General features: G+C 43.6%; 1 protein-coding gene and 1 long non-coding RNA gene across 2 annotated transcripts in view; one reads left to right on the top strand and one right to left on the bottom strand.

Annotated features, from left to right (window-relative positions):
- Positions 1–11,489, top strand: part of chd6 (chromodomain helicase DNA binding protein 6) — a 150,379-nt gene that overhangs the window by 67,393 nt on the left and 71,497 nt on the right. Inside the window, exons 5-8 of the mRNA XM_032512666.1 lie at positions 6,230–6,383; positions 7,699–7,848; positions 8,794–8,859; positions 9,032–9,093. Coding sequence (XP_032368557.1) covers positions 6,230–6,383; positions 7,699–7,848; positions 8,794–8,859; positions 9,032–9,093 — 432 coding nt within the window. The remainder of the gene's footprint in view (positions 1–6,229; positions 6,384–7,698; positions 7,849–8,793; positions 8,860–9,031; positions 9,094–11,489) is intronic.
- The window catches only part of LOC116687346 (uncharacterized), an 8,694-nt gene continuing 6,959 nt past the window's right edge, over positions 9,755–11,489 (bottom strand). Inside the window, exon 3 of the long non-coding RNA XR_004331516.1 lies at positions 9,755–9,998. This is a non-coding gene — a long non-coding RNA (uncharacterized LOC116687346). The remainder of the gene's footprint in view (positions 9,999–11,489) is intronic.

Below are 11,489 nucleotides of genomic sequence, written 5' to 3'. Positions count from 1 at the left end.
CCCGAACAGCCGAGTGCTCTTTGTCAGGCTGTGAAGTAGGAGCAGAGATAGAAGAGACACTGACATGTTTTACCCTGCCTCCATCCTCCAGAGCAACTCTTAAACAAATGGAATTATTTCCTTTCGAGCCTTTGACAGATAAATAAGAGTTAATCTTAGGACCTTCTTCCTGCTTAGTGAAACACATATAAAACATGGTTTAATGTTCAGCGGCCACAGCTGCTTATAGTGGCTGCCTTTCTCCGAGGTGAATCTCTTTCACTCACTAGATTGTTACTAATTCCACTCTGTGTGGTTCTGTGTTGTTGCTGTCCTCCAAAGTAAAATATAGCTATTTAAAATAGCTAATTATTTCTTGGTACGTAAAGCTTGCTTTAAGAGAGAACAGACATTAAAAAAAAGAAAAGTGTGTTTTTTTGCAGTGCACATACCAGCTTCATTTAGAAGAAAAAAAGAAGAGTTTTAAGAGAGAACAATCAATCAGCTCGGCTAATAAGTGATTTCCTAGTGTTTATTTCCCAAACCTAGACCCAACGACTACTCAAAGCTCTGTAACGTAGTACAGGAACCATCACACACATTCATAGACTGTGGCCCAGGCTGCTGTACAAGGTGTCACCTGCTCAATGGATACACACTCACACACACCTATACTCCAATGGGGCAGCAACTCAGGGTTCAGTGTCTTGCCCAAGGACACTTTGAAATACAGGGCCAGGGATCGAACCACCAACCTTCAGACTGGCAGGCAACCGCTCTATCACTGAGCCCCTGTGGATAACAGAAAGAAAGAAAGTAAATGTTCTCTGATGGACAGATAGAGAGGTATAAGTAGATTTAGGATTGAAAGAGGAGAAAGGAAAAGCCATTAGAGATAAAGTGTGAACGCGTGGAGGAAGAGAGAGGTGATGAGTCACCGATGTGGAGTCTAGGAGGACAGCCGACTGATGAGAGACAGACAGAGAGAAGAATAACTGACTGGAATAAAAAGGGATGAAGGTAATGGAGGGAAGAGAGGTGACAATCACTGCAGAGAGAGAGAGAGAGAGAGAGAGAGAGAGAGAAAGAGAGAGATCCCCGGACCAGCTGGCTCGGAGGAACACAGAGCTAAACACAGTCAGTAGTAGACAGACAGGAGAGAGAGAGACAGGTACACAGAGCTAAACACAGTCAGTAGTAGACAGACAGGAGAGAGAGAGACAGGTACACAGAGCTAAACACAGTCAGTAGTAGACAGACAGGAGAGAGAGAGACAGGTACACAGAGCTAAACACAGTCAGTAGTAGACAGACAGGAGAGAGAGAGACAGGTACACAGAGCTAAACACAGTCAGTAGTAGACAGACAGGAGAGAGAGAGACAGGTACACAGAGCTAAAACACGTCAGTAGTAGACAGACAGGGAGAGAGAGACAGGTACACAGAGAGAGAAACACAGTCAGTAGTAGACACAGAGAGAGGGAGACAGGACACAGAGCTAAACACAGTCAGTAGTTAGACAGACAGACAGGAGAGAGAGACAGGTACACAGGCTAAACACACGTCAGTAGTAGACAGGAGAGAGAGAGACAGGTACACAGAGCTAAACACAGTCAGTAGTAGACAGACAGGTAGAGAGAGAGACAGGTACACAGAGCTAAACACAGTCAGTAGTAGACAGACAGGTAGAGAGAGAGACAGGTACACAGAGCTAAACACAGTCAGTAGTAGACAGACAGGTAGAGAGAGAGACAGGTACACAGAGCTAAACACAGTCAGTAGTAGACAGACAGGTAGAGAGAGAGACAGGTACACAGAGCTAACACAGTCAGTAGTGACAGACAGGAGAGGAGAGACAGGTACACAGATAAACACAGTCAGTAGTAGAAGACAGGAGAGAGAGAGACAGGTACACAGAGCTAAACACAGTCAGTAGTAGACAGACGGAGAGAGAGAGAGACAGGTACACAGAGCTAAACACAGTCAGTAGTAAGACAGGAGAGAGAGAGACAGGTACACAGAGCTAAACACAGTCAGTAGTAGACAGCAGACAGGAGAGAGAGACAGGTACACAGGCTAAACAATCAGTATCGTAGACAGGAGAGAGGAGAGACAGGTACACAGAGCTAAACACAGTCAGTAGTAGACAGGTAGACAGAAGACAGGAGAGAGAGACAGGTACAGAGCTAAACACAGCAGTAGTAGACAGACAGGGAGAGAGAGAGACAGGTACAGAGCTAAACACAGTCAGTAGTAGACAGACAGGAGAGAGAGAGAGACAGGTACACGAGAAAGCTAAACACAGTCAGTAGTAGACAGACAGGAGAGAGAGAGACAGGTACACAAGCTAAACACAGTCAGTAGTAGACAGACAGAGGAGAGAGAGAGACAGGTTACACAGAGCTAAACACAGTCAGTATGACAGACAGGAGAGAGAGAGACAGGTACCAGAGCTAAACCAGTCAGTAGTAGACAGAAGGAGAGGGAAAGGTACACATAGCAAACACAGTCAGTAGTAGACAGACAGGAGAGAGAGAGACAGGTACACAGAGCTAAACACAGTCAGTAGTAGACAGACAGGAGAGAGAGAGACAGGTACACAGAGCTAAACACAGTCAGTAGTAGACAGACAGGAGAGAGAGAGACAGGTACACAGAGCTAAACACAGTCAGTAGTAGACAGACAGGAGAGAGAGAGACAGGTACACAGAGCTAAACACAGTCAGTATAGAGACAGCGGAGAGAGAGAGAGACAGGTACACAGAGCTAAACACAGTCAGTAGTAGACGACAGGAGAGAGAGAGACAGGTACAAGAGCATAAACACAGTCAGTAGTAGACAGACAGGAGAGAGAGAGACAGGTACACAGAGCTAAAACAGAGTCAGAGTAGACGACAGAAGAGGAGAGAGACAGGTACACAGAGCTAAACACAGTCAGTAGTAGACAGACAGGAGAGAGAGAGACAGGTACACAGAGCTAAACACAGTCAGTAGTAGACAGACAGGAGAGAGAGAGACAGGTACACAGAGCTAAACACAGTCAGTAGTAGACAGACAGGAGAGAGAGAGACAGGTACACAGAGCTAAACACAGTCAGTAGTAGACAGACAGACAGGAGAGAGAGAGACAGGTACACAGTGCTAAAACAGTCAGTAGTAGACAGGAGAGAGAGAGACAGGTACACAGTGTAAACACAGTCAGTAGTAGACAGGAGAGAGAGAGACAGGTACACAGAGTAAACACAGTCAGTAGTGAAGACGACAGGTAGAGAGAGAGACAGGTACACAGAGCTAAACACAGTCAGTAGTAGACAGACAGGAGAGAGAGAGACAGGTACACAGAGCTAAACACAGTCAGTAGTAGACAAGACAGGAGAGAGAGACAGGTACACAAGCTAAACACAGTCAGTAGTAGACAGACAGAGGAGAGAGAGACAGGTACACAGAGCTAAAAACAGTCAGTAGTAGACAGACAGGAGAGAGAGAGACAGGTAACAGGCTAAACACAGTCAGTAGTAGTAGACAAAGAGAGAGAGAGAGACAGGTACACAGAGCTAAACAACAGTCAGTAGTAGACAGACAGACAGGAGAGAGAGAGAAAGGTAACACAGAGCTAAAACACAGTCAGTAGTAGACAGACAGGAGAGAGAGAGAGACAGGTACAAGAGCTAACAACAGTCCAGTAGTCGTAGACAGGAGAGGAGAGAGCAGGTACACAGAGGCTAAACACAGTCAGTAGTAGACAGACAGGAGAGAGAGAAAGGTACACAGAGCTAAAACCAGTCAGTGTAGACAGACAGGAGAGAGAGAGACAGGTACACAGAGCTAAACACAGTCAGTAGTAGACAGGACAGGAGAGAGAGAGACAGGTACACAGAGCTAAACACAGCCAGTGTAGCAGACAGGAGGAGAGAGAGAGACAGGTACACAGAGCTAAACACAGTCAGTAGTAGACAGACAGGAGAGAGAGAGACAGGTACACAGAGCTAAACACAGCTCGCACTGCTAGCAGCTAAATATGTCTTCTTCTGCCACCAGATAAGGCAAAATAAGTAGAGAATTGTAAATATTATTTTTATTATTCAAATCTTTTTTTCTTCTTTTTTATAATGTTTCAACGTAACCTCTGACGGACATGCACAGAATTTGTTTAGTATCTGCAATTATATTAAAATGATCCTGTTCACATGTATTATTATTAGAGAGGGTCCGATACCAGTTTTTGCCTCCCGATACCGATCCTGATACCAGAACTTGTGTATCGGCCAACGCCGCGTACTGATCCAATACCAGTGGGTCATATATTTTATTATGTTTTAACTGCTGTATACCACTATCCCTGTATGGATGTGATATGATTGATGTGTTCAACTGAGGAGCAGAACATGCCCTGTTATGCCCTGTTCATGCTAATGCCCTTACTGCATCAGGCCCTAAATACATTAGATTTAAAATTTTGAATTGTTACCGCCAAATGACGTTTTTGACGCCCAAAATTCCCTGGGGGGGGGATCGTTCCCTCTTACACTTGGTGCTTTAGTGTGTGGGCTGGACGATTAATCAAGAACTTATGTAATGGACATATTTCTCCCATGACGATAAGTTTAATAATTTGCTTTTTTTCTCCTTACAAACATTTGAATAACGGATAATAATGGAGGGTGACTCAAAACAGAGTCCGAGTCAACTTAACAACTTGTGCCCAAAGAACCCCGACAGTGTCTTCCGTCTGGAAACATGTAGGCTTCAGAAAAGGTGATTCAGAACAACGTGATTTAATTATCGTTCATTTATCCTTGTGGTAAAATCTGCAATTAGTCGTGATTTTGATTTTAGGTCCTATTGTGCTATCCTATGTGTCAGGATGGTCATGCTAATAAAGGCTCTTTGAGTGGGAGACAGAATGACAGAGACCGGGAGAAAAGTAATAATATGAAAGGAGGGAGTACAGATAAGGCAGAAGGAGAGGAGGAAAATGGATAGAAATGGAGCAAAGGAGTCATTGATTTTGGGAGGAGGAGGAAGAGGAGGAAGAGGAGGACTTGTGAACTTTACTGACTCAGGGTCATTTCCAGGCCGGGACCCCAGTATCCACTCATGTTCTGTTCATATAACACCAGTCACAAGAAGGTTAGAAAGCCTTCATGTGGTACAGTTTGAAGTCCATCTTCATCTGTTGCCTTGTCTTTTCTTCCTGCTCATTAACTGGGACTAAGTACAGTGGCAGTACAGTCCCTTGTCTCTCTCTGCAATGCACATACCAGCTTCATTTAGAAGAAAAAAAGAAGAGAGAAGAGAGAGAACTTCAATCAATCAGCTCGGGCTAATAAGTGATTTCCTAGTGTTAATTTCCCAAACCTCTCCCACTGAGCCACAGCCGCCCGATGAATCCAGAACATTCTAACAGTGCTTTCCATTCAGAGGACAGCTCCGGCTCCCTGTGTTCGGGCTGCACTCAAACGCACACACACGCACAATCCGTCAAATCTTAGGGGCAGATTTAAATACAATAAAAAGTTCCTTTTCCTGAGTTCTGCTATCCCTTGGTTTATATTCATTTAAAAAAACATGACAATATTGATATCATAATATAGTATTGAACTTGATCAGCTCATGGCTCATGAGATGCTACTGGAGGATCTCTTAGGTCCGAGCTGTGTGTTTGGATATGAGCAGGCCAAACCTGGGCTGTGTTTTCAGTTAAGTGTGCAGTTATGGTTTAACCCCTTAATCGTTTCCTCACAATTAATTGGAGATGTCTATCTTCAAATCCCTGTTACTAGGCTCCATGCAGTCAAATTAAATCCCTGAATCATTTGATCAAATGCCGCCCAAAATGAAAGTCATTTCATTTGGAAATATGTTACATAACATGGTGCCATCTCACCGTCTTGAAGACAAGAATCTTCCAGTTGATTTTGCCACAAATATGCAAATGAGTAATTAGTTCACCACCTCCATAGCAACACCGTGCTTTTCTCATTGAGCTCCTCTGCTTTGATTCCTGGTCCAATCTTGTGTCCAGCATTCTGCCAGCTGGGCGGTCTCTAGCATTGGCCAGTGGTTGTCCTTTGTCTTCAGGACTGGGAAATAATGGTACATGGAGAGATAAGGAGCGAGGATAAAACAGTTGTACCGTCTCAAACTTAAAATCCCTAGGGATCTGTAGAGTTTCCAGCCTCAGGCTCAGAGAGAAATGGCTGCTTCGGGCTACCTGAGCTGCTAATTACTCATCCAAATCTCTCTCCTCCCAGAGATCCTGGCGCAGCGCCCGTGGAGAAGAAGAAGAAGGGAAAGAGGAGAAACCAGGAGCTGGCTGTCCAGGAGGGGGCGGAGAGTGACGACACTACCTCAATGTCAGCCCTCAACATGGGCGGAGAGGACAGCCAAGACCCCCTGGATAACGCGGTGAGTGCACGGAAAGACTCCGGACACACAGTGGGCTTAATAGAAAGAGGAGCGGATAGATATGTAGGATTTGTAGTTTAAAGTGGTATTTTTGGAGGTATTGTTTGGAATTTTTAACTCGACAAAATAAATTGTATTATCAGGGTTTATCCTGGCTCAGAATGGGCCTTTTGGGTGGGGGGGGTAAACTACACACAGCAGTAAGCATGATTGGTCCAATTAACAGTAAAGGCAGGAATCTCTTACACCTTATTTGTCAAAGATCTGACCTGTTATTTCTGACAATTTAATTCATAATTTTTATAATGCTTGAGTAAATGAAACCCAAATTAACAAAACTGGTTAAAAAAAGCTATATTAATATTTAAACAAATCACCGGGGGGGTCTGGTACAGCCCGACTCTGGGGATAAAACTGAGATTAGCTCTCATATTCAAGATGAAGTTCTGCTTGTTCAACACATTTAGAAAGGATTTGAATTGCTATTTTAATTCTCAAATCTTATCAGGAAAACTCCAGTCTATATTTTATAAAAAAATTACATTATTAATCTAAAATAAAATTTTGAAATAATAACACTGCTCTTTAATCTGCTGTACAGTAATTTTATTAATTTGCAGAGATGATCCATATGGTTCGTCTTGGGAGAGTAATCATATTTAAAAGGAAAGACACCTTTGTGACTGAAAAAGGAAGTAGAAACAGCTGTATGGTCCACCTCTGTAATGAGGAGTGAAAGTTTACCAGCACTGCGCTTTACAGTAGCTGCACAAAATGTCCGTTTGGTAGTCATTGGGTCAGGATGTTCCAGCACGTTTAACTGAAGAGGAGAGTAAGCATGAGCACGTCACGTGCCAAGGCGGAACCAAAACAAAGGGAGCACGGGCTTGGCCTGCGAGCCCAAGTCGGGCGCCTTGAAAACATGAAATGTTGAAGGGGAGGATGTCTTCTGGCCTGTTGTGGCGAGTAGAAACCTCCTCTTAACGACAGCGAGGAGATGGGTGTGGGAACTGCAGTCTTTGAAATTGGAAAGACATTCTTGTAGAAGCGGAAAGTTGTTCATGCTACAGATATCAAGGTATCATAAATTAATTTGACAACTAATTTACCTTTTCTTATAGGGCTATTTTCATAGTGTATTAATATATTGATTAATTTCTCGATTAATCGATTAGTTGTTTGGTCTATGAAATGTCAGAAAAAGATGAAAAATGTTCTTCCTGACTTCCTTTATCCCTTGGCCATCCTTACTCCCCTCCGTCTTCTTCTCCTCCTACTTCTCTCTATTGATACATCTTTTCCTCCTGCTCCTTAGAAGCGGCGTTCGGGACGTCAGGTCAAGAGGAGGAAGTACAACGAGGATTTGGACTTCAAGGTGGTCGACGATGACGGGGAGACGATCGCAGTTCTGGGAGCGGGGCGCATCTCGGCACTCAACGCCACCGCGCTGGCGTGGCAGACCGAGGTAAGGAAGGAGGATATGGGGTTTTCTGATCATTAAACCACATAAAACAATTCTGGTACAACCTCTACATAAAATTGTGAAGTGGAAATCAGCAGAATATGGGCACTTTAATAATGATATCCACATATGGAGTAGTGTGTGTCGCCTACTGATATGTCGGAGGCGAGGGAGTTTCTGTCTGCCAGATCTTCAACAGAACTTGAGTTATCATGTCTGAAACACTGCCAGCCCAAATTCTCACTTTCCATCTCCCGTGTGACAGCAGAAAATCTTTGTTTCATTTAAATAGTGTCACGGTCTGAATTGCAGCGGACGGAGATATTAGCTGACCTAGCTGAGACAGCCTAAGGGAGCTTTGTCCCCTACAGCTCTGTGGACTCGCTTTGTTTCAGGGTGAAGGTGCATTTTTCATTTGGTTTGCTTAGCGTTCACACTGCACTTTGTATAGGGCACCAAACATGGTAAAGAAATGTCACACGGTGGAAACGGTGTCTACTGGACAGAACATCAGACTCACTGACACCTAGAGGAGCAACAACACCAAATTAAAGCAGTAACGTCTTAGGATTTCTGGTTTTGTTTTTGGTTTGCTTCCTATGTTTGGCTCGGATCGCTTTCTCACCTAAAGTGAATCCTAGAGCACTTTAATCCGAAACCAAGACCAATTTCCAAGCGGAGCAGAGTTCAGTTGTTTGGTCCCCATGAAAGTTCAAATGAGCTCTCACCCTGCCCCAAACAGACCAGACTATCCCACAAAACGCTCCAGGGTTCGCTTAAAACAGAACCACCAGCTCAGGTGTGAACGCATGGTAGAAAGGTTTTGATTTTTCTTTCATTACACAGCTGCTGTGTGATCACTAACTCTGTGAACCTTCATCCTTTTAGGCAGCTAATGTTTTCTCTCTCTCTCACTCTCTCTCTCTCTCTCTCTTCCCCCCCCTCCAGGAACCACCTGAAGATGAGGCCAACATCATTGAGAAAATTCTGTCTGTCAAAACAGTGAAGAAAGAGGTGAAGAAGAAATAACACACACACACACGTATTGTTGTTTTTTTCCCCCTCATTTTAAAATCTACTCGCCTGCTTCTTTACACGCTCTTCATCTCATACATTTATTTCTCTTTCTCTTAATCTCCCCCTCTTTCTCTCCTTCCCTCCCTCTCTCATCCCTCCCCCCCCCCAGACTTTATCTTCAGAGGACCAAGCCGAGGAGACCGAGACGTTTTATGTCAAGTACAGAAATTTGTGAGTGTCTCTTCATTATTTCTTATTCCGCCATATACATATATTTTGTCATTTTGATACTTATTCTACTCCCTAGAGGCTGTTTATTTTTGTTTTATTATTGTATACGAGTGCGGCTTTGTGTTACTGTGCTACTGTATTTGATACTGAATTCAGTACTTTTAAAGCAATGACCGAATTGTCTCTAAAGTATCGAGAAAAATGCTTCATCACGTAATACACAATTTCTCTACCTAAGGAGTAAATCAGCGTCATTGAGCCATTAAGTATGCTGCATGTTTCTACCAAGGTCTAATAAGGCTGCTGATTGGTTGTCTGGCGTCACATGTCGCAGAGGCAGGCAGGTAGAAAGAAAGTTACGAATGTAACTACGGTTCTATGAATCCTTAGCTTCTGGCCAAAGGCCATAGACCATAGAAGACTAAAAGAACTCAAGGAGCTGCTTCTCTAGTCCGATCACTGAGCCACCTGATTACAGACGCTTACACAGTCAAGGCAATGTCCTAAAAAGAATCCCTGGGGAATCTAGTCCTGGTCGTGCCCAAGCACACTTGCAGCCTCAAAGGTGGTAAAAAGTCGCCTACATGATTATCCTCTTTCAGACTACTACGTAGTTCTAGGACAAGTCCACTTCTAAACAGTTCTACTAAGTACTCTCCCCCAAAACAGCTTTCGTCATTTGCAATCACACTGGCCAAGTGGCCATATTAACTGACTTGTTGTTCTTAATACACAGCCATCTAACCACCTCTATGCAGAAAGAAGTAAGAGCTGAAAGAGTTACAGCAACTGTGGCCAGAGGAACTTAATAATCCTCAAATTAGTCCAGTTGGAACACGAGAAAAAAAGGGTTCTAGGAACGTTATGTTGTAGGAACTGCAAAAATCCCTCCAGTCGGAAAGGGGCTGTAGATGAAGGCATTAAGGAGTGTCTTTGTGACGAGGGCTGGGTATCGTCCAATGATTTCCTGATTCGATTACATTTGCGATTCAAAATCATTGTGGTTAAGGACATTTCAGTTCCAATACCCGTTAAGCTTGGATCTAGAATTGATTCTCAGAGAACTTCTGCTGTAAGTTCTACAAGCAAGAAGCAGCCGTCAAATATTGTTTCATTAAGCACCAGGCTAATGTCACTGACCCCCACAAAGTTTGTACTTTAAACTTCTTCCTCATGAATCCATGGTGAAAAGGCATTGATTCCTGGATTTTATTTATCCATATCAGATCACTCAAACATGTATTAATCCATACCACATCACTCCAACAAAGATCATTTTTAATTGGAGAATCGATTGTGTTAACCCAGGTCTAGTCTTGACTTTGTTAGAGCTACTTAATAAATAGTTTTTATGGCATTGATTTCTCCCAGAGAATTTGACTTTGCACACGGTGGCTGTGTGTTTTGACAGCGGTCTATTCCCCAGAGGGAGCTGAGTGGTGCTCAGCAGCTCCTCTCCCAGCTCAGTCTGCCTAGGCTCTCTGGAGACTCTGTTTGTTCCAGCTCTCTGTATCTTTAAGAACAGTATACCATCATTAATATGATCGCGAGTCATTCTCAGGGCCGATGAATAAAACATGGTGAGTTGAATCCCACTGAATGGATGCCAACGCTTTACCTTGCCATGACTTTATTTCGAATGATGTATTCATTTACCAATTATAAAGTTACAGAAAAGTGCCCCAAGTATACTATTTGTACTGTAAAAATCAGTATTATATACAATACGGGTCAAAAGTTTGGAGTCACTTAGAAATTTCCACTGCACTCATCTGTAGACAGAATACCAGCTGGGGGCCGGTCTGACATGCAGAGACCTCAGGGCCACGACTGAGAACGATCCATCTCACTGTTTTTGAGCCGCGTTCTCGGGACAACAAGGAGTAGCTGGTCAGCTGACCTTAACGACCTCAGAGGAGCGTGCGTCAGTAGTTCAGCGATATTAGCTGGGGCTCGACCAGAAAGAACTTTAAAAACAACCAACAGAATCTTAAAATTGATTCTAAAGCAAACCGGTAGCCAATGAAGGGAGGCAAGGACACGAGTAATGTGATCTCGTTTGGCAAGGACAGGTGTAATAGGATCTCGTTTGCGAGTTCCGTTAAGGAGTCAAACGGCAGCATTTTGAACCATTTGTAATCTGGAGTAGGAGGCCTGGTTAACACCTACATATAAAGCATTACAGTAATCCAAGCGAGTTGAAATAAAGCATTTATAACTCTCTCAAAATCAGTGAAAAATAAATATGGCTTCAGTTTGGTAAGCAGCTTGAGTTGAAAGAAACTAGATTTTACAACAGAATTGATCTGCTTCTCTAGTTGAAACTCAGTATCCATCTTAACCCCAAGGTTTGTCTCCATGGACTTTGCGTAGGGTGTCAGGGTACCCAGGTCCAG

Source organism: Etheostoma spectabile, chromosome 4 (assembly GCF_008692095.1).
Source record: "Etheostoma spectabile isolate EspeVRDwgs_2016 chromosome 4, UIUC_Espe_1.0, whole genome shotgun sequence".
Taxonomy (NCBI): Eukaryota; Metazoa; Chordata; class Actinopteri; order Perciformes; family Percidae; genus Etheostoma; species Etheostoma spectabile.
Note: the sequence above shows the minus strand (reverse complement) of the source record. Positions and strands in the feature narration are given on the sequence as shown.